This window comes from Maniola jurtina, chromosome 2, assembly GCF_905333055.1.
Source record: "Maniola jurtina chromosome 2, ilManJurt1.1, whole genome shotgun sequence".
Classification (NCBI taxonomy): Eukaryota; Metazoa; Arthropoda; class Insecta; order Lepidoptera; family Nymphalidae; genus Maniola; species Maniola jurtina.
In genome coordinates, this window is record NC_060030.1 from 5,063,720 (window position 1) to 5,085,973 (window position 22,254).

General features: G+C 41.0%; 2 protein-coding genes across 5 annotated transcripts in view; one reads left to right on the forward strand and one right to left on the reverse strand.

Annotated features, from left to right (window-relative positions):
* LOC123870062 (insulin-like receptor) overlaps window positions 1-19,977 on the forward strand; it is an 82,015-nt gene extending 62,038 nt beyond the window's left edge. Inside the window, exons 6-27 of one of the 4 annotated variants that reach the window (XM_045913243.1) lie at window positions 478-656; window positions 1,318-1,473; window positions 1,690-1,849; window positions 2,066-2,210; window positions 2,746-2,966; window positions 3,219-3,393; window positions 3,620-3,861; window positions 4,165-4,341; window positions 5,001-5,203; window positions 5,650-5,809; window positions 6,184-6,237; window positions 7,931-8,125; window positions 8,728-8,876; window positions 9,347-9,511; window positions 10,007-10,255; window positions 10,721-10,809; window positions 11,489-11,717; window positions 12,100-12,318; window positions 12,576-12,656; window positions 12,991-13,237; window positions 14,120-14,153; window positions 15,869-16,022. In XM_045913243.1, the coding sequence (XP_045769199.1) occupies window positions 478-656; window positions 1,318-1,473; window positions 1,690-1,849; window positions 2,066-2,210; window positions 2,746-2,966; window positions 3,219-3,393; window positions 3,620-3,861; window positions 4,165-4,341; window positions 5,001-5,203; window positions 5,650-5,809; window positions 6,184-6,237; window positions 7,931-8,125; window positions 8,728-8,876; window positions 9,347-9,511; window positions 10,007-10,255; window positions 10,721-10,809; window positions 11,489-11,717; window positions 12,100-12,318; window positions 12,576-12,656; window positions 12,991-13,237; window positions 14,120-14,153; window positions 15,869-15,884 (3,545 nt within the window). In that variant the 3' untranslated portion in view covers window positions 15,885-16,022. Of the gene's footprint in view, window positions 1-475; window positions 657-1,317; window positions 1,474-1,689; window positions 1,850-2,065; window positions 2,211-2,745; window positions 2,967-3,218; window positions 3,394-3,619; window positions 3,862-4,164; window positions 4,342-5,000; window positions 5,204-5,649; window positions 5,810-6,183; window positions 6,238-7,930; window positions 8,126-8,727; window positions 8,877-9,346; window positions 9,512-10,006; window positions 10,256-10,720; window positions 10,810-11,488; window positions 11,718-12,099; window positions 12,319-12,575; window positions 12,657-12,990; window positions 13,238-14,119; window positions 14,154-15,868 lie in introns of all 4 variants that reach the window. The other 3 variants (XM_045913229.1, XM_045913250.1, XM_045913238.1) reach the window with 3 other exon arrangements.
* Window positions 17,704-22,065, reverse strand: LOC123870090 (gamma-glutamylcyclotransferase-like). The gene is made up of 3 exons (XM_045913261.1): window positions 21,853-22,065; window positions 21,204-21,337; window positions 17,704-20,480 (listed from the first exon to the last, which is right to left on the reverse strand). Exons 1-3 carry the CDS (start codon window positions 21,976-21,978, stop codon window positions 20,072-20,074), a joined length of 669 nt encoding a protein of 222 aa, XP_045769217.1. The 5' UTR covers window positions 21,979-22,065; the 3' UTR covers window positions 17,704-20,071.
* Window positions 22,066-22,254: the final 189 nt, after the last annotated feature.

The window sequence follows — 22,254 nt, forward strand, 5'->3', positions numbered from 1 at the left end:
CAAACTGCTAAACGCTTGAAGTTGGAAATATTTACAAAGCAGTTACAACAAAAAAAAAAAAGAAAAATTACACCGTTTAAAAGCACCCACAGCACCTTAAGTATTCAATAATTTTTAAATAATGTAGTTACTAGTTACCATATACCTATAAAACTTGTAGGTACTTCAAACTAATTTACTAATAAATAGATGGACAAAAAATCTAAACTTATATTGTAGACAGTTTTTGAAATCGGTGCCATAATCTACTACCTACTACTCTATCTACATAGACCATCTATTTTGGAAGCGCCACAGACACATAATTCTAACTACTAGTTTTTTGCCTTTTTAGTTTTCAACTCATACTCTATGATTTTGTTTATATCATAGGTTTATATATAAAACTTGAGTCATTAATTTGATCGTGTACCTCAGATGCATTTCTCTGGTGTACTTTATAAAACACTGACATAAAGTTGGGCATCTTGTCTCTAGATTGTCCAACAAAATGCAACGGTCGAGCCTGTATGGCGGACGGCAAGTGCTGCCACCACACGTGCCTGGGCGGCTGCGACGGGCCCTCCCCCAGCGACTGCCACGTCTGCGCCAACTTCTCTCTCGGCTACGACGACAAGCGCACCTGCGTGGATAGATGCCCCGCCAATACCTATGAGGTACCTAGCTAATTTAAGGGCTGTTACCTGTTTCCACCTTTAAGGCCAGCTGCATAGTTATCGAGAAAATTGTCAGTCATAAAAAACTGTGACGCGTGTCCGAAGGCTCTGCTCATCCATTTTGACTAGACGTCACGTAAGTTTTAGAAAATTAATTAGTATGTTTTCGCAAATCAGCCAATCATCACTGTTCCATACTTTCAAAATAACAGACCGAAAAACACAAGAAGAACGATTTATAAAAGTCATGTACACTATTGTGTGAAGTTCGTATTTAATTACTTGTTGTCGAGCTGGCGCCAGCTCCTACGTAAAGACGTACGTTGGTAAATTACCTGTACCTAATTATTACTACTACTACTATTACTATGTACTACCTACTTATTCTATAGGTAATACTAATATGTACCTGTCGCACTTATTGATGGATTGCACTATAGCACGACGACGTGGACGTTCTTCAGCGGATATGAGGTCGATAGTTATATACCTATTTAACATACTATCTAATATACTATCTACCATACCTAATTAGTGCGAGAAATCAGTCCTGACATCTAAACTTTTGTCGCAATAAGACTGACGTGGGAGCCATCGAAGTGCCTTGGTGTATCTCGGATGATGTGATCAAGTGTGCATCTCACACCTTACGACTCTGCAGTTATCAAGACGCTGCGTGACAGAGCAAGAGTGCCGCTCCACACCGCCGCCGCAGGATGACTTCGCGGACGCGGTGCAGCGCGCTCCCACCATACGCGCGTACAAGCTGCTGTTCAACCGCTCCTGCGTGTACTTCTGTCCTAGCGGATATATGGAGGTAAGTTTGCAGACGAGTGGCATTTTGTTGTCAACGTCGTTATGGTATAATTTAAGTGGTAAAAACTACCGCGGCTCGTCTTATGAACAAAAAACTAGACACCTCATAAAATTGACGGGCAGGTGCAAGAAAGTGTACAAAAATGGTTTTAGATTCTCTCTCAACTGTGTATGAAATGTATGGAAGTGTGGATTAATTGATTGGTTTGTTGGTCAGGTTGGCAGCAGATACAACTCCACATGCCAGCGTTGTCCGAACAGGGGCTGCAACCAGGAGTGTTTGGGCGGCAAGATCGACTCTATCACCTCTGCCGAGCTGTTCCACGGATGCACTCACGTCAAAGGCACGCTGGATATCTCTCTTCGGACCGGCGGTGGTGAGTAAAATTGTTTGAAAGGATTTTTGTTTCAATCTTCAGTAGCCTCCCTTATTGAGGAGAAGAACTCCCTGCAATTTTTTTTCAGAAAGGGGCGTTTGCTTATGGCATTCAGATGGTAGATCATCCATACCGTCCGACCATATGGTTGCGACTGGCAACGCCCTGCCACAAGCTCGCAAAGAACAATAATATGATCATGATCGTTGTTGGCAGGCAACACGATGGCCGTGCTGGAGCAATCTCTGGGCGAGGTGCGCGAGATCTCGGGCAGCCTGCGCGTGGTGCGCTCCTACCCGCTCGTGTCGCTCATGTTCCTGCGCAGCCTGCGCACCATCGGCGGCCGCGAGACCGACAACAAGTGAGTCTGTAATGTCCACACTACCTACCTATCTATATTGAGCAACACAATGGCCATGAATTAAGAAATAATTATAAACTAGCACTTGGCTGCAATCAGACCTGCTAGCAAGTGATACCTATCACACTACCTACCTATCTAAGTTGAGCAACACGATGGCCGTGCTGGAGAATGCTGGACGAGGTACCCGAGATCTCGAATATATCTAAAATATACAGCGAATGGATTGCCATCATGCCACTTATAATTGTAAAAAATATATTTTTAATAACACGAAATTGTTAGTCAGTCAGAGTCAATCAAAATGTTGCTTAGAGATAAGTAAAACAGGCTGAATTAGGATACCACCTCCTTTTTGGAAGTCTGTTAAAAATTGATCAAGGGTCAGGGTTACCTCGCTTTGAAGTTAATTTTACTTTATTTTTATTTTTAACAATATCAGTTAATTTTTTTTCACATCCTGCAAGTTACGCATGTCGTTTTATTTTAAGTAGGAAGTCTCCCAAAAGTTAACTGCAATGTTTCTTTGTTCTAGAGGGCAGAGCCTGTACATATTCAATAATCCGAATCTCGAACTGCTATGGAACTGGTCGAATCACGGCACGATATCCATCGAGAGAGGCAAACTATTTGTACACTTCAACCCGAAGCTTTGCTACAAAAACATTGAGGAGCTCAAAAACATGACTCTCGATCCGATCTCCACTTTCAGCGAGACCGAGGTGTCGCGAGACAACAACGGCGACCAGGCTTCTTGTAAGTAAGATACGTGTAAGTAGTTCGGAACGATCTAATCTAAAAGATAGGTAAAATTGACGATGGTATTACATTTTCAACTGGTGGTCAATTAGACCATTCCTCAATCAGTATAGTTGGTACGTGGAGTGGAGCTGCTGCACTATGTAATGTATAGTTTTAAAATCGAAAATAAAAAGGCTAATTTATATGAGTGATCAACCCTGAGTAACCTTTATTTGAATTGGCCCTAAAAGTGTATTTATTCCACAGGTTACGAAGAGATGTTACACTTGAAGGTGCACAAGCTGCTCCAGGATGTGGCGATCCTCACGTGGAACATGTACTGCATCGACGACATGCGCAAGCTGCTCGGCTTCTCCATCTACTTCTTGGCGACCGACCACAACGTCACACTGTACGGCCAGCGCGACGCTTGCTCCGACACGTAAGTGTTCCACAGCCACGAGATATTACACGTGTAATACGTGGCGGTCTTTACGTGCAACATGCACTGCATTTACAACAACAACAACTACAAATGATTACCTATGTCTAACACACCACTAGTTTACCAACTCCAAGAACTCAATAGATATTTCCGTAGCGTTAAGTGTCATTTTAGCTTAGCATATTTTTTAAATGTTCATTTTATACACAGTACCCAATTCCAGATGGAACGTTCGCGACAAGACGATGGAGGAGGTGCTGAACAACACGGCCACCACGCCGCCGCCCCCCAAAGACAAGAAGACCATCCTGGAGAGCTCGTGCAGCGATGTGCAGCCGCTGTTCCACCCGCTAACCAAGCTCACACCCTTCACGCGCTACGCGGCCTACGTCAAGACTTACACCACGCAGCAGGACAAGCGCGGCGCGCAGAGCCCCATCATATACTTCAAGACGCTGCCCGGATGTGAGTACCCACTGACCTGATCTATGTCACCCTTGCTATATACAATACCACCATTTTCATACCGTCCTTGTCCTTATGGCACTCTTGCCTTAGGTTCAGTTGGTCAATAAGTACCGGCGTGAGCCTTGTGACCCATTTGCGGCGTTGCGATACTTATTCATAATTTTACTATATTTACTAGTTCACTCTTCTTTTGAAGATTTCGAGTATGTGGCAGGAAATCAGAATACCGAAAGGTCCATCAGTAGGCTCTTCGTAAAATGACTACGGTATAGCTTGAAAGTGTGGAATGAATGCTCGCAGCTCCCAGCCCGCCGCTCGGGCTCACGGTGGAGTCACTGGAGCAGAACGCCGCGACCGTGAGGTGGCAGGCGCCCGCCATGCCCAACGGCACCATCGCCTTCTACCACGTGGAGGTGCAGGCCAACTACTACAACCGCCCCAAGATACTCGCGCTCAACGTCAACTACTGCAACAATCGTATGTGCTATTTTTTTAATCTTTTAAACTGGCAAAAAATTACGTTAAAAAATTGATGATAGCTTTAAAAGTGGATCAGGTTTTTCAGATGGCTGATAGTGAAAGGGAACATTTTTAATGTCAGTGCCTCAATCCACAACTCCGTGTGTTATGCACGGGGTTGTGAATTCACAGCTGATCAGGGCTAATTGGTGATAGTTGATGCCATTTTCTAGATTTATTCGGTGACGAATCACACTTATCACTAAGGCGAAAGTTTGTGTGTATGTTTGTCACTCTTTCACGCAAAAACTACCTGACGGATTTGGCTGTGGAATGAAGATAGATTAGGCATACCCTTTTTTTTCTCGTGAGGAAAATCCGTCATGTATACCACCGGCCAGTCCAGTCCAGGACAATTAGCCAGGGCTAACAATATCCCATGAAGAGAAATCGTTAACCATGTTACCAGGGTACACCAGCCCAAGCACTGCTATTACCCGCAACACTCAGACACACGAGGAGGTTACCCTGGATTAACACATGGGCTACTTTTTATCCCGGAAAAAACCCTAAATCCACGCGAACGAACTCGCGGTATTATAATATAAGAATATAATATTCTTATCCATCTCTTGTCCATTATATGTATTTAAATAATTGGAGCGTTGTTTATGCAGCGAGTGCGCTGGTGAACTTGATCGCGGTGCGCGGCGAGGAGAGCAGCACAGACACCGAGAAAAAGGAGACCAACCTGACGGGTGACGTGAAGGGCGAGCAGTGCGTGTGCCGTGACGACGCGCGCCCCGCCACACGCTTCAGCTCCGTCGCCGAGGAGGAGCGCATGGAGAGCATCGACTTCGAGAACACCCTGCAGAACCTGGTGAGCTCTAACTAGCATTTATTGCGGTGCTTGAGCAAGGGAGGCGGAGGCACTGAGAATAAGGAGACCAAGCTGACGGGTGATATGAAGGGCAAGCAGTGCGTGTGCCGTGACGACGCGCGCCCCGCCACGCGCGTTTTTTCGAGATTGATCAGAGCTGAAAGTTTGCAAGCCACTCGCGAGTCATCACCGTGGTGGTGAGTTCACATGTAGTCGGACACTCTGAGAACATTTTATCGAGCTCTAGATGTGTCCTAAAGCGAGATCCTACGACTTTTGATGTTAGAACTATAGATGTTCGGCAATATATAGCGTCTATAGTCTATAGGGTTACCTTTCAGTGTTATGTATTAGGCTAAGTTACCCAATTCGAAGTGGTACATCAGCAGCAGATTCCTTATGTAATTAAAAAAAAAATTATGGTAATTTTTCGTATTGTACACCAGGTATACGTGAAGAAAACCGTGAACGAGTCGTCGTCGGTGGAGTCGGCCGCGAGCCGCATCCGCCGCTCCATTGACGTGAGCGTCAACAGCATGCTGGTCATCCTCAGCTCCGCGCACATGCCTTTGTTCGGCAGCAACTACACGAACGTCACCCAAGGAAGTGAGTACCTGACTCCACTTTCCCAACCCTGAACGTAACCGGAATCCCTCATATATTCAGGGTTCCGGACCCCAAAAGAATGATGGTCAAATGATAGCTTATTACTAGTACTTTATTTCACATTAATTGCCAATCACCCTTAATGCCGCTTGCAACTTTTTATAATTCCTTATTTTTAGCCTTTCATGATATAGCCGCTTGTATTATATCTTTTATTTTGTCGTTATATTTATTTCAAACAAGCTTGTAAAGTAGATCCATAACTATTTTTTCTTTCTTTGGATCCATCAACATAATAGGCAAGTACCTATATGTAAGTATTTCTCTAAAAGGAATTTATCGTGTTCGAGCTTCATGTTACGTTACACTTTCAGCCAAATGCAGCCGCCGTCAGGTTAAAGCTTGCATCATTAAGGATCATTCTTCAGGTTACATGGCTATCTTCCCTTGTATACTTTAAAGTTTAAGCTGTGCAATAAGGCTAGGGATAAATATAGCGTAATTTCGCACTTGGAAATCTTTTTGGGCTTCTTGTCTACTCAGATTATGCAGTTTACCCAAGGAGAAAGTGGCTGACTGTGTTAAACCGCGCTCGGTCTAGAAACTTAAGATTATTATGCATGTTCTCTATAACATAGGCTATACTCATTTTTAATTATAGGCCAAGAGTGGATAGGCATCTCTTAAAGCGCTCCATCTTTGGCTGCATCATCAGTTGCCAACACAGTTTCAGCTACATTTGTCTCTAGCCTTACTGGTATCTTCAGTAGAAACAGAATGTTGCATGCCATATTGTATAATCTCATATTCTTGAATAGGTATATATTTTTATTATCACATTTTATCGGTGCTATATATTATTGATGGTGAAAAGAGTCATAAAACAGTTAATTACTTGATATTTTGTTACTTTTGCATTTTTATACCAGCATGAGTAGTGGTTTTTGTAACTATAAATAACATAACATAGCTGGGGCTATAAAAATTTTGCACGTGTCGGTGGCGGCGCCAGTACCTTTTATTGCCAGTTTCTTTTAAAATTAGCAATAAGTATTATATACCTTTTTATCGTAAAAATCTGTCCATTGAAGTGTTTTGAGTTGAGAGTGGAGACCTGAATCAAAAACCAGCCAAGTGCGAATCTGACCAAGGGTTCCGTACCTACTCGAGTATTTTTTTCGACATTTTGCTCGATAAATCAAAATCTGCTATGCATAAAAATAAATAAAAATAGGCTATTTTACTCCAATTTTTTTATTACTTTATTATAAACTAGGATAAAAATAATGACGTAAACTGAAAAAACTAATTAAATCGATCAAATAACAAAAAAGTTATAAGCATTTAAATATTTCAGATTAGACAGAGATAGCGAAAGTAGCATTTTGACGTCACTCCGTCACTAATGCCATAGTAGCTTCATGCGGTTTGATACAAATTTTCGTTTTGCGAGAAAGGGATAGAAGACCCTCCCACTCCAAAATTAAAATGCCTGTAACTTTGTAAATCTTTGTTGGATTTTAATATTTTTTTCAGCGTAAGTCATTATTTTTATCCTAGTTTATAATAAAGTAATAATATTTATCAAATTCAAAAGTAGGAAAATACCCAATTGAACGAACTGTTCAATTTCGGCATATAAAAAAAGGCACAAAAGCGCGACAAGTTGCGCAGGCCGGCCGCCGTTTAAGGGTTTTTTAAGTTTTAACCTTCGCTTCGGCTTCGACCGAAGGTTGTGGCAATGAAGCAGATCCGGAAAAGCGCTGACTTCAAATCTCAGTTAGCTATTAGAATCTTCTTATTTTTTCTCAATACATATCGCTTATCTTTTGTCCGCGCAAAGGGTCTCAAAATTCGCGAACCTCTATATGCCATTCCTCGTCTTTCATATACTATAGTAGTGATAATAGATACAGCATAGTTAGACACGGCAAGGGATAATAAACTGCGACAGTATTCCCACTAGATTTGAACATGGGGTTATTCAAGGGGCGGGTCAACGAAATTCTGAAAAGCCGGCAGCGCATGTTCATGGGCCGCGGTAATCACTTATTACCTAGGTGACCTGCCCGCTACTTTGCACGCTATAGCTATGTAGTAATAAAAGAAACGTATTTACAGAGTACGTAAAGAGTTTGTACTACGACCTGGACGGCAGCGTGCGCTCGCTGCGGGTGGAGAACATGCGCCACTTCACGTGGTACACCGTCAACATCTGGGCGTGCCGCGAGAAGCACGAGAACGAGTCCCAGAGCGACTACGAGTTATTGTTCTGCTCCACGCGCGCACATTACACTTTCCGCACGCTAGAAGGAGGTACGTAACATGCAGTTTTTTTTAACCTCCGACCCAAAAAGAGGGGTGTTATAAGTTTGACGTGTGTATCTAACTGTCTGTGGCATCGTAGTTCCTAAAGTAATGAACCGATTTCAATTTAGTTTTTTTGTTTGAAAGGTGGCTTGATCGAGAGTGTTCTTAGCTATAATCCAAGAAAATCGGTTCAGCCGTTTGAAAGTTATCAGCTCTTTTCTAGTTACTGTAAATTTTTAATTTACACTTGTACCTATATTCAATGATAAGTTAATCCTTTAATTTGACCTGTTGGGTAAGTGATGATGCAGTCTAAGACTTTGTTTCATCAACCAGTTGATGGCCCTCTACTGATCACAAGTCTCCTCTCTGAGAAGAGTTTACAATAGGTTATGGTCCACCACACTGGCCAAGAGCGAATTGGTACACACATTTGGTAACATTATGGAGAACTCTCAAGCATGGAGGTTTCACGATAAAATGCTTTAGCTTCCCAGTGTCGTGCAGCGTCGAAACCGATTAGAGGTTTCATAAACTGCCATACCCCTTTTAAGTTAGCGTGCGGCCATTTTAGAATAAATCGTTATTTAACAACAATCTTGTTCCAGAAAATGCTGATGTCGTAAGAAACCTCAACGTCGCAGTTTTGAACAAAACCCAGCCCGAATTGAATGTGACGTGGCAGCCTCCAGAGGACCCGAACGGTTTCGTCGTTGCTTACAAAGTAAAAGCGTCACTTGTCGGCGAGAGCAAAAAGGTTTGTAGAACTTATGACTTCACAAAATATGTCATGAAGTCTTTCTATGAAAATCTTATATTGCGCAAAAAATTGAAGAGAGATAATCATAATAGACTGTAGCTAACATGCCTTCAACAAAATTTTCTCAAAAAGCTAGCTATATTGAATTGAAAGAAATGTAGAGTTAGATCAGGTAGAGTTGGGTGGGTTGGGGCTCGGTCATGGCATGCACATTTTTCATGTAATATGCTACACGTTTTGATCCATTGAAATTAGTATAATGTGTCTAAGGCTTTTATAGGGTGTACTCTGACTTTGCTCAGACTTAAGTTTCCGATAAAACTAGGTAGATATTATATCAGAGATAATGCTGTCTTGTTTTAACAATGTCTTAAGTCTGAGGTGGTTTGAGCAGATTCAAAGTACGCTCTCAGTGCGATCTCAATCTGAGATAAGCTCTAATAACACTAATACGTTGGTTAATGCAGGATGTGGGTCTACTGTCAAGCTGCACCACGGCCGAGGATTACGAGGCGTCAGGACACAGCGTACCGGTGCGCAACCTGGTGCCCGGCAACTACTCCGTGAGCGTCACGCCGGTCACCCTCAGCGGCGTGGGCAAGGATGCCGCCGTGCGCTACGTCTTTATACCGGTGAGCTCACGGATATTATCTCAATTAACTGCACGGCTGTTCGTTCGTTGTTAGTTGCGTCCACTTTTGCACCCTTTTTCTTCACTTTTCGACAGGGGTTTGTAATAGTACATTGATTAGAATAGAATAGAATACATTTTTATTCAAGTAAACTTTTACAAGTGCTTTTGAATCGTCAAAATAATATGCCACTGATTTGGAATACCGTTACCACTGAGAAGAACCAGCAAGAAACTCGGCAGTTGCTCTTTTCAAGTGTTCAATTTATAATAATATGTCATACAAGCAATTGCAGCCCCGCGCACTGCTAGAGCGATTGAAATCAATGCGTTTTTATCGTTTGATATTTTTAACTTTGATCGTATAATATGCTTTTTCCAGGAGCATACTTTTAATACATTTTTAAACCTGTGTAAAGTGACGATTGAAAATTTTGAAACATGCTCAATAAAAATACATTAATGTTTTATTTATAAATAAGTGTTGGTTGGACAGGAGCGCACGGCGGAACTAAGCTACGAGTGGGTGTGGGGCATAGTGGGCGGGTGCCTGGCGCTGCTGGCGCTGGGCGCGGGCGGCGTGTGGTACGCGCGGCGCGCGCTGCTGCCGCAGGCGGAGACCAACAAGCTGTTCGCGACCGTCAACCCGGAGTACGTGTCCACCGTGTACGTGCCCGACGAGTGGGAGGTGCCGCGCGCCAACATCGAGTTCATACGCGAACTTGGACAAGGATCTTTCGGCATGGTATGTTTATTTTTTCCTTTATTGTTCACAACATTAAACAACATTTAATTATAAACACAGATGGCCATGCTCTGTAAACTGTAAAAAATTTGTGTGAGGATGGCGAGCTCACTTATACTAATCTAGTTACTATAAATTACTAATCTATTATGAAAAACTAAAATTTTAATAACAAAAATAAGCAGACAAATATATATACATATGTAGGTGTATATACTACGTGTGTTGAAGCACTTCCTAGTCATTAGTGCAGGCCCTTTTATATCGTATTATAAAAACAGATCTTTTGTAGGTAGGTTCTTCTATCCTATCTCTTTTCTTTATTGGTCACTAGATGATGCCCCTAGCTTTGCTCACATATATTACGGTTTTTACAATACCCTGGGAGCGAAAGAAGAAGTTTGTTTTGCTGTTGAATTAGGTACACTTTTCCAGGGTATACTGAATTTCCTAACTTGTTTACAGGTGTATGAAGGTATCGCCAAGAACATTGAAAAAGGCAAACCGGAAACTCGGTGCGCTGTGAAAACTGTCAATGAGCATGCCACTGACAGGTGAGCTACCTTTATTCATTTATTTACTACTAGCTGATGCCCGCGACTTCGTCCGCGTAGATTTACGTTTTTTTAAATCCCGCGGGAATTCTTTGATTTTCCGGGATAAAATGTATCCTTTGCGTTAATCCAGGGTATAATCTATCTCCATTCCGAATTTCAGCCAAATCCGTCCAGTAGTTTTGGTGTGATTGAGTAACAAACATCCAAACATCCACACTTTCACATTTGTAATATTATTAGGATTAGGATTAAGTGGTAACTACCGACCTCCTCGGTGCAGTCGTAATCACTTTGGTCTTATTAGTGGGAGGCCCCGGGTTCGATTCCCGGCAAGGATTAGAAATTTTATATTTTCTAAATCTGGCCTGGTGGGAGGCTTCGGCCGTGGCTAGTTAGTACCCTACCGGGAAAGCCTTGTCGCTAAGCGATTTAGCAATCCAGTACGATGCCGTGTGAAATTAAAGGGGTATGGATTTAATAAAAATTGTTCAAGTTAGCCCGCTTCCATCTTAGAATATATCAACACTTATCACCAGGTGAGATTGCAGCTAACATGTCTCTTCTTCTTCTTCCTCCTGACCTTATCCCACGCTACGCGGGGTCGCCAAAACGTGTTCTTCTTCCACTCCCTTCTAGAGCTAACATGTATTTGAATAAAATATATATTTGTGTACAGGGAGCGCATCGAGTTCTTGAACGAGGCGTCGGTAATGAAAGCGTTCGACACGTTCCACGTGGTGCGGCTGCTGGGCGTGGTGTCCAACGGCCAGCCCACTCTCGTGGTCATGGAGCTGATGGAGTGCGGCGACCTCAAGACGTACCTGCGCTCGCACCGCCCCGACGCCGAATCCTCGCTGCCCAAGAAGGGGGGCGACGCGCCGCCCACGCTGCAGAACATACTGCAGGTAACTAAGCTCACCTCTGCCTCTTTTTCCAGTTATCTTTGCTTGTGGCCAGTCGCGCCCAGAGTACATTACAACTACAATACTACTTCGACTTAATCAACAGTAACAGGTAATGATAGCGAAAACCTTTGGCACTAAGTTTTAAGCCAGTAACCAAAATTGTATTTATAACGGTGGTGGGAAACAATTCTAACTCTTAGTTGCCGATAACGTCTGTTGGATAACACGTTTATTGATCAATCTCAACCTTCAATTGTAGAAACTTCAAAGATACTTTTGAAATAAAATATAGTGCGCCATGTTTTTCATACCGATTTCTTCTTCTGCTTATTCCACCGTCGAATACACGGCACATTCAGTACAAGGTCATTATAATTTTCAGATGGCTATAGAAATAGCGGACGGCATGGCCTATCTATCGGCCAAGAAGTTTGTGCACCGCGACCTGGCGGCGCGCAACTGCATGGTGGCCGGCGACCTCACCGTGAAGGTGGGCGACTTCGGCATGACCAGAGACATTTATGAGACTGATTACTATAGGAAAGGCACCAAGGGCCTACTGCCCGTCCGGTGGATGAGCCCTGAAAGCTTAAAAGATGGGGTGAGTTGATCTCTAAAGTGATACTCATTAGCGAGCTGTAACAGAAATGTTGCCTGTAGATACGAGTCGAGGTTCTACACTTTGCACGCGATGTTTATTACAACAGTAATCGTAACTATTCGGTGGCAAAGTTCTCGAACGTTGATTTTTACAGTAAAGTGCAATGTTTCGTTATTGCTCGTTAGTGAATTAACGTAACTTAAAAGTAAAATTCCGTAACGTCATCTATTATTATTTATCTCCAATATTTCGTACAGGTGTTTTCAAGCAGCACTGACGTGTGGAGTTATGGTGTTGTATTGTGGGAGATGGCCACACTCGCTATGCAGCCATATCAGGTGTGTATTTTTTTTCTTGTTACATGCTTTAACGTCAATCTTTATCTGTTCTTTGATTTTATAATTTTTATTTATCATCAGTTCTCGATCGCGTTTCAATGTACCTACTATAAATGGCAATTCCATGTGGCAGCAGTACAGTTGCTCGCGACTTCGTTAAAATTTTGCATAAATTGAACGCCTTCTTTATTATAGTGATGTTGAAATTGCGACACAAAAGATGAGGCCAACTGCTCGAAGTTGGGCCACGAGTTTGTGCGCTTGCTTTGTCCTGCGGATTGCACGTCAGGCGATATGTCAGTCGGCGCAAACTGTATGATGCGTGTGGTCGCAGGGGCTGTCGAACGAGCAGGTGGTGCGGTACGTGGTGGAGGGCGGCGTGATGGAGCGGCCCGAGCACTGCCCCGACCGCCTGTACGAGCTCATGCGTGCGTGCTGGGCGCACCGCGCCGCGCTGCGCCCCTCCTTCCTGCAGCTCGTGGCCGACCTGGCGCCCGCCGCGCAGCCCTACTTCCGCCACCGCTCCTTCTTCCACACGCCGCAGGGACAGGAGATGTACGCTCTGCAGCGCACCGCCATGGGTGAGTACTCATAACGAATAACATTCTAATTTCTAAGCTGCAGCTCGAGGCTCTGACCAGTCCTTTGCTCATCAACTCGTTGGCGTGACGTAGCGGACGAACGGAGCTAGGTTACGTCATGGACGCGATGTAAGTATTAAGATGTACGTATTGCAGTGAACTGCCCTTGAGTCCCACAGCTTCAATCATTCGATAGAGTCGAGGACATTGCCAGGGAGGAGTTAAGTTTATATCCATAATAGGTATTGACATTAATCATTATCTTTAACGCGCATGAAAGGCACCGAAGCATATTTGGAACTCGGAGTAAAAAAATACCTGAATTAAAAAAAAGCGGTACCACGAGATCACTAGGCGTCTGTAAGTAACTTAGAAATGAATGCGTCTGAGAATTTTTTTCTTGTTAACAGTTATCATTAAAATAAAAATAATGTATCATTTAAAATTTTGGGTAAACCACTTTTCCGAACACTGTTCACGAGTATGATTTTTTAATAGCATTTTGCATATCATTAGCAATTACCATGAATATATTATCCCTTACTTATGACATGCATTAATCCACAATCCGCATATTCAGTGATTGCATTTGTAGAGTTGAACAATGGGGCTAATTCGGTTGTCACAACTCTAAACTACACTAAATTGACATGGTGTAAAAGTAGTGCTATCCTTTTCACAATGTTCGCAAAGACAGTACTACTTTTAGACTTGTCAGCTTAGTTAAGTTTAGAGATTTGTGTGCAACTGAATTAGCACCAAAGATTGCCGTTTGTATTGTTGGTTAACTTCAGTAAATGATAACATAGAAGTTACGGTTGTAAATAAAGTAGCATAAGTAGTAATGTTTAACCCTTGTTTGTTGCACGCTCGTGCCGACAGAAGTGTGTGCCGAGCAGGCGGCACTCTGTTCACCGTAAGTAACGGTCATTGCATGTTGTACTCAGACGTAGATCACTCTTCATGTGTTATCATTTTCTGAGTGACCAAAAATATTATTGTACAGTGCCCGGCAGGAAATATGTATTGTACATCGAACATTAGAAAGAGGTAACGGTGTCGTAGGGCGTTGTCTTTGTTGTTGAGAGCGACGACACATCACATAGTTATGAGTGACAGAGACAACGCTCTACGAAGCCGGAATCTCTTTCTAAAGTTCGATGTACAATATTTCCTGCCGAGCACTGTAGCATAGATAGCACTCGATAAAAGTATTGGATCTGTTGTGCACAAATCTCTCAGCTGAACTCAGTTGAAAGGTCTAAATTGTGTCATCCTTTTTCACATTGTTAAAAGGAAGGCCATTTAGACCTGTCATTTACGCCCGAAATTAATAATTTAATTTTAATCAATCTATCTGTAAATAATCTGTCGATAAGTTACTTAGCAACGTTGTTAATTGTCAAACAACATCGCCAGATTACAGATATTGCGGCTAACGGCTACCTACAATTAATAGTAGTCAATCTATTTCTGTAATCTGCCTTTAAATTACTTAGCAACGTTGTTATTTGTCAAAAAAGGCTATTAAATTAACAAATAACAACGTTATCAAGCTATCGACGGATTAAATTTTATTTATTAATTTCGGCCGTTCGCGTTAGTTTAAACAGATTTACAGCACAACCGTATTATAGCTGTACCGCTTAACTGAGATGGCTCGTCGGGTAGAATGCTGGTTGCGAGAGCGTGACAGCAACGCTGAGAACTTTGATATTTACTTCAACTGTCTCTCTCCCACAACAGGCACCTTACGTCACCAGCGGTCTCATTGATACAGTATACCGTTGCATATAAGGGCTGACTAAGGCCATGTTGAATTTGTCTTTGTACTATACAAACTTTTCCGTTTTGACTCGATGAATTATTAAATTTTCCGTTTTGACTTGGTATTTTTTTAAAAGTAGGATTACATTTTGTTGCTTAATTTAGATTATGTCCCGTAATGTATTTATACAATGCTATTTAGAGATGCTAAACTTTGCTTGTAGGTATGTGTGTTTCGTATTTGTAGAGAATATTGATATTGTTTTTTCATCACTGATATTTTGTCAAGGCTCAAGTGAAAAGAAATCCAAATAATATCTTATTCGAAATTCAGTTCGGTTTGGTAGTGTTATATGTAGTATTTTTTATCTATAGCTGAAATGAATAACAAATCTGATCTGAAATTTGCCGATAAGCTTTGTCATGTGTCAAAAATTCCATAATTATAATGCATACATTTTCTCAAAATGTATGCACTGTGCATACTTACAATAAATTGGCAAATAACAACATTGCTAAGGTTGCTAAATGACTTATCGACAGATTACAGATTTGATAGAATAATTAATTTCAGCTGTTACGGTAGGTTCTTAATCAAAGATGATGAAAATCTGATTTTATGTGTGATCGAATTGTCTAAGTAAGCTATCATCAAAGGCTATAATGCTGAGGTTTCTGAAATGACTCTTGGGAAAGTGGGGCCAGTAGTGTTTCAGTGGTTATGTAATTTAATACACATTTCACGGACAAGTGTCCAAAAAATAAAAATCAAAGCCTTGATTTGCTATTGGGCTACCCATCTAAGACGACATGGGACACTGAATCTTGGTGGAGTGAGTACAATGTGTGGTCGGTCTGTTGCAGTGGAGGAGGAGAGTGAGAGCGCGGAGGTGAACGTGGGCGCGGTGGCCACGGGCTCGGGCTCCAACCTGTTCGGCGTGTCGGGGCGGCTGGCGTCGTGGGTGCGCGAGCTGTCGTCGCTGCGCTCGCGCGCCGACGACGACGCGGCCGCCGAGCCGCTGGCGCCGCCCGAGCCGCGCGCCATCCCGCTCAAGGCGCGCGCCGGCCCCAACGGCGTGCTGCGCGAGCCGGCGCGCTAGCGTCCGCCGCGCCCGCCCCGGCACCGATATCTACCTCAGGCCGCGGCGCCCGCCCGGCTCTTCGAATCCTAGGTGTAAGCGTAGCTAGAGAATCGTTCGCCGCGTCGTTTATTTATTGCCGCCGCGACCCGGCGCCCGCCGGCCTCTGCATTTATCACGTCGAGGTCCGCGCGGCAGCCGCCGGGGCCGAGCGGAGTCAATCCTATATAGTTTACCTCAGTAATATAGTTGTATCGATGTCATTTGTGACGCAGCCTATTATCGTTAAGTTTACCGTGTAAGCTGTAAAGTGTGTATAGTACCTAACGTGACGTAGTGAAGTCGTGTACAAATTACTTTAATTCGTTTATATTCGAGCCCGCGCCCCCGGCCGGACGAGGGAGCGGCGGGTTCGCGTTTAGCTTAAGTTTCTGTTATTGTTGAAGCGCTTGCCGCGACGCAGGTTGCCACTCGTCGCGTCTGCTGATAATACTCATAGTTCGATCGGCGTATCGTTCTAGTTTGTCGTTTCTATTTTATAATGAGGAAATAATTTTCATAGATCGGATTTAACCACCAAAGACTTAATACAAATCAAAACGCTAAATTAAGATTTTATTATTATATTGTATTTAGATACGTTATTATTTTGTACATGTAGCGCTCTTCGCGTCGAAGGCTTCTTCGAGTACATAAGACGAAACTGAAATCGATGTGTTCCGTATCAATTACAATGCAATAGATATTCTGCCATTGTTGTTACATAGTCGTTATATATGATAATTTTACAATTATTGCGTAGTGTGAATTATGTATACTCCGTAGCCAAAGTCTAGCTGATTCGCAAGACCTATATACAATTCCTGACCAGTGGACTCGCATTATACATAGAGCTAGGGCGATCAGTTGCATCCCGATAGAGGACGAGCTGCGGCGGTCACGATAGGAGCATGTATTGATGCTTTTAAAGTAATTCTTTAGATTAACGAGTTGTATTCGAAAATTTTAATAAAAATTTAAAATAGTTAATGATTTTAATAGCATTCTTTATTATTAAAATATACGCTAGACGCACTATGTTACAGTAATATGAAATAGTGAGCTATTTGTACAATAGTTGTATATCCAACCAAAGTTAGACTCCATTATACAACAATCCTGGACATTGCCGCGCCGAGGCGGGCCGGTGATGTCGATAACTTTACGATAATGTGGTTTAAGGGTATAAACGAGTGCCTTCAGAAATCCAGCCTTCATTGGAATGCAGGATTGTTGATTGAAAGAGGAACATGACACGAAAACACGAATGTTGACTTATTTTTAATTTTGTAAAGGTGAATCGTTACATTAGCTACAAATGTTAAACTGTTGGTAGCAACATAGTATTCTGTCTTAGCCGCAGAAACCATTCAGTCCCCAAATGCCGATGAAGTCAGGAAGTTGTTACAAATAGTAATATTTCAAGACACTACAATAGGGTTTATTAAAAACTTGTAATTTTGTACAAGAACCTATAGTATTGGATATAAATAATTGATGATTAATTTATTTATGCGTTAATTTTTTTTAATCGAGAGATAATAAATATTTGCAGACATAATTTCAACGTTTTTTGAATAATAATAATAATAATTGCTAGAGCAGCTACTGTGACGTGAGACCTCTAAAATTGTAGTTTTGTATTTCTGACTAAGTTTTTCTTTTTTTTAGGACAGCTAAATTACGACTGAAATTAATAATCTACGTGCCGGTGTAACCTGTCGATAAGTTATTTAGCAAAGTTATCTGTCAAAAAGTCCATATGATTTTTGACAGTCATTAACGAACTTTAGTAACTTATATCGACAGATATCGACTTATAGATTGATTATTATTATTAATTTCGGCCATTTAGTTTATACAACCCTAATCAAATGCCAACAAACACACACACACACAGACACACTTTAGACACCTGCAGTTAACTTCAGACAATCAATGTAATAATTGGTAACTTAATAAAATTGTAAGGTAGAGGAAGGTGTAAAACCGTACCTGTTGGCATGTGAATAGAGTTACAAAATAACAGTAATGAGGATGGCCAAATTGTGTAGACAATTTCGAGATGGATTTGCTAGTACTCGTATGTTGTTTATACACCGTATTATATATAAAACGCGTCTGATATTTGGATTTGATCCACGATATCTGAAAACTTAATTAAAAATATTTATATTATTGTATAGTAAATACTGATTACGTTCACGTTGTTAATCGATGGCAAATATTTTTTGTTTCAAATTCAAAAAAGGGCTCAAGGCGCATTGCATTTGGTCTTAATTCTTAACCTTCTCTTCCAGTGACTTGACCAGTTTTTGTAAAAATAATATTTGAAGCAATTGAGAAACTCGACGATTAAGAAATTGCATAGTGCCTTAAGCTCGTTACAAAAGTAAAACTTACAGGTCGCCACATATACCAAAACATATTTTCTACTTTGTAATCTGTAAAGGTGGGTGCTGATTGGGAGCTTTTTCGTGTAATTTAACCATTTACGGCGGAAATTATTAATATTAATTAATCAATCTATCTGTATTCTGTCGATAAGTAAGTTACATACATTGTTATTTGTAAAGAAAGATTATACAATTTTGACAAATAACAACATTGCTACATAAAGGTTACAGATAGGATTGACTATTAATTTCTGCAGTTCGAGTTCGTCTTCTAGCATTAGTAGGTACTTAATACAAGATCGGATTACGTTCCTGTTTATGATGATATTATAACGGGTACAATAAGGCGAGCGTAGGCAGTGCTTTGTATTCGAATTGTTATGTTATACGTAATGGCTCTCGACCAGTATCCGTCTAGGAAGCTAACTTGGCTGGAGTGTCGTTAAGTAATAACTTGACTGTGTAATACAGCGGCTGTAGTCGCTTTCTACGAGCCAGCCGAGGCACTCCACCGTCGCTCTTTCAACACAAAACTTGTCTAAGTTAAGGTTTCCCAGTTCCTGGCGTGATGGCGCCAGCTATTTATTGTTAAGGGCAGCTTTAAGTGAGATGTGAGCGCATTTGCGTGGAGTGGCTGGGGCTAAGTCTCGCACAACGTTGCCTCACACAGCGTTATTTGCGGGCTTTAGTCGTCTATTCGTTATAATATGCATATCATGGTTAACGCCCGATTTGCAGATATAAAGTACAGGGGAAAATATTTGGTTTTAACAAATATAATAATTGTAGCGGATAATTTTAATTCAATTCCATTCCATTTGATTGCGATCTAGCCAAGCAAGGTGGTATGTGGAATTAGAATCGCGAGTCGGTATCGTCATCGAGCATGGCGATGATTGTGCGGTATGTTGCCCGTGCCGAATTGGAAGTTACTTAATCTGAATTATTGTAAATATTACATTATAGATAGATACTTATTGAAATAACAAATTATTTATTGACTGAGTGAAAGTTATTTCAATCGTTGCATCAGTATTTCTTATTGTTATGATTTCCACTGATTAGGGCACTTTACCTCATTTTAGTGATTATGTTATTCGTAAATGTGGACTGATAAAATAATTTCCAATCGATGTGTTCCTCGTGTGATTTGTGTGCGTGCTGTAGTACGAGTGTAGTGTCGGGGTGGCGTTGTGCTATATGCTCAGTTTAGATACAAATTCACCAAACTATTAAGATATAGTGTATAATTTTTATATTTAATTTAATGAAAACCGAGTACCTATTAATAATAATTTTAATATTTATATTATTAAAAAAGTTACAAGAATTAGCGAAAAAAATAGTTTTGAATATCGATGTATCCTAAAAATAACCCTTGTTTAAATATATTTTATACCAAGTTAATAAAAACAAGGTCTATAACGTTCTTAAAATAAAATTTGTTTTTTAATTGAAATGTTTTTTTTTATTGCTTCTCCCAATCTTACTGGCCTCTCGCTCATCTGCCTTGTTGTGAAAAAAGTTTATATAATTAATAAATATTGTGGTTTTTACTGGTACTGTCCGGTTATTTTATTGTTTTTTATTTTTTCCCTTAAAGCCTCTGAAATCCAAATTTGAGGCTTCTCCTTTTTCTTCGGTATATCACAAACGCAAGGCTCTTCGTTAACATATTTCAACAAGAGGGTATACATCTTGAAACACCCTTTGTCACCATTCTGTTTAATTTTTTCCAAGTCTTGGATATAATATTGGGGCAGCTCGTGCTCCATAGCACCAAGTATTATTACTTCCTTGTAAGTCCATGACGGCCATCTTTCTGCTGGTATTTTGTCGTTGTCGCATCGCGGTAACGGATTCACCTTATTTATATACACGCGACATTTATAAGTGCCCATGTAAGATGTTAAGACTTGAACATGTTTTGGATAGTAAATTTTTCTATCTATTCCTTCTTGTCTGAAAAGTTACACAGTATCAGTTATCGCTTCTGAAGACACATAGTACAGAGTTCGTTTCAGTAGATCAGTGGCCTTGTACCTGCGCTGTAGACGATTATCAATCTATTTGGTGGCACGAAGCCAGACGAGAGAAAAAAAAAAAAAAAAGGATACATGGAGCTACATATCCATGTATCCCCCTCAAGTACCGCCCAGCCATCTTGTAGGTATCTTACTAAAGGTACTTACTAATAGGTTGAATCTAAGATGTACCTTTGTGAGGTGGGTAGGTATTAAAAACAAGTAAATACCTACTCTTATAACAATAAATATAGAGCGATGACAAAGGAATCCAACGGGTACATAATCAGCGCACACAGTATTATTTATCTCTACTAATGTTCAGTTTTGGAAAGAGTACCTAAACATCACTGAGAGAAGAGAAACCTACATGTCTGAGAGTTCTCACTTCTTAATAATGTTCTCAAAGGTGTGTAAAGTCTGCCAATCTGCACTTGGCTAGACTGTGGCCTAAATCCTTCTCTTTCTAGGTGGAGACCCATGCTCAGTACGCATGGGCTGGCCATGGGTTCATGATCTGAATCGCTGAGTTTATTGCCGGCTTCTTATCAGTAGCACCTGCTTGAAGAGTGATGGAAGAATTGCTTTAATACAGGATGCATAATATAAAGTGACCTTGAATTAAACGTTATTAATTGTAAGAGGTACAGGGTACTCTTACTCATCAAGCTTAGCCATATGTTCAATGCCCAGCCTCCATATGACGCCCCAGACGTGGGCATTGGCAGTGGGCACCAGTGTTGCAGTTGGTCCTCCCCAAAACTTCGAATATCTTATGAAATCCAATCTGTAATTCTGTAAGAAATAATGGGTACCTAGGTATCTACGTCGTAGGTAAATAATAAAAACATTTTGTTTTAACTTTATACCTAGCTATTCCGCATAACGTGAAGGCGTTATTTTTAAAAATGCCGTAGTCTGCGTAAGAAGCCGTTTGAATTCAAGTTATTTTTGTGGCTTTCCTTAAAATCGATTAGATACCTAATTAATTGTTGAAAATTAAAGAAATACTAATAAACAGACACACATCTTTGCTCTCCCGAGATTATGAACATCGACTATATATATATCGATCGGTCCCATTGTCACCTTGGTGGTCGTTGGTTCAGGTAGGGTAGACAAAAAAAGCATAACTTTGTCGTTAATTTAAAAATATTTAATTTAAAGAGAGCAACGCGATGACGCATACTCTTTGAAGACGGCGACGACACGGTCGCGAACGGTGCTCGGCGGAACCTGCGCCCGTGTGCGCTGCCTGCTAACTCTTTATAGGTACCTACTAAAAGTTACAGGAGTGAAAAAACACTTGCATCCAATCGCGCTATGGAGACAAATTCCGCACTTGGATTATTCATGTGAATTCTAAATGAAAACATATTGCTACCATAAGAATAATATAAAAATGTATCTGGCTTGTATATTTCGTGTCTTAACATATTCAATAAATAAATCTATGAACTTTATAAAAAATTAACACATTTTTATGTAAGTAGGAATTTAACAATTATGTTTGACAGTTCCCAAAACAACAAAATAAAGTAATAACCAGTCAGTCATTGTAACAGAGCTTGTTATGACCAGTTGCATTTTTTATGAAGCACTTATTAACCCCCGACCCAAAAAGAGGGGTGTTATAAGTTTTTTTATTCCAGTTTTATAATTTTGCTTTGTAGATTTCTTACAAAGATTTGATAGAAAAGAAGATAGGGAAA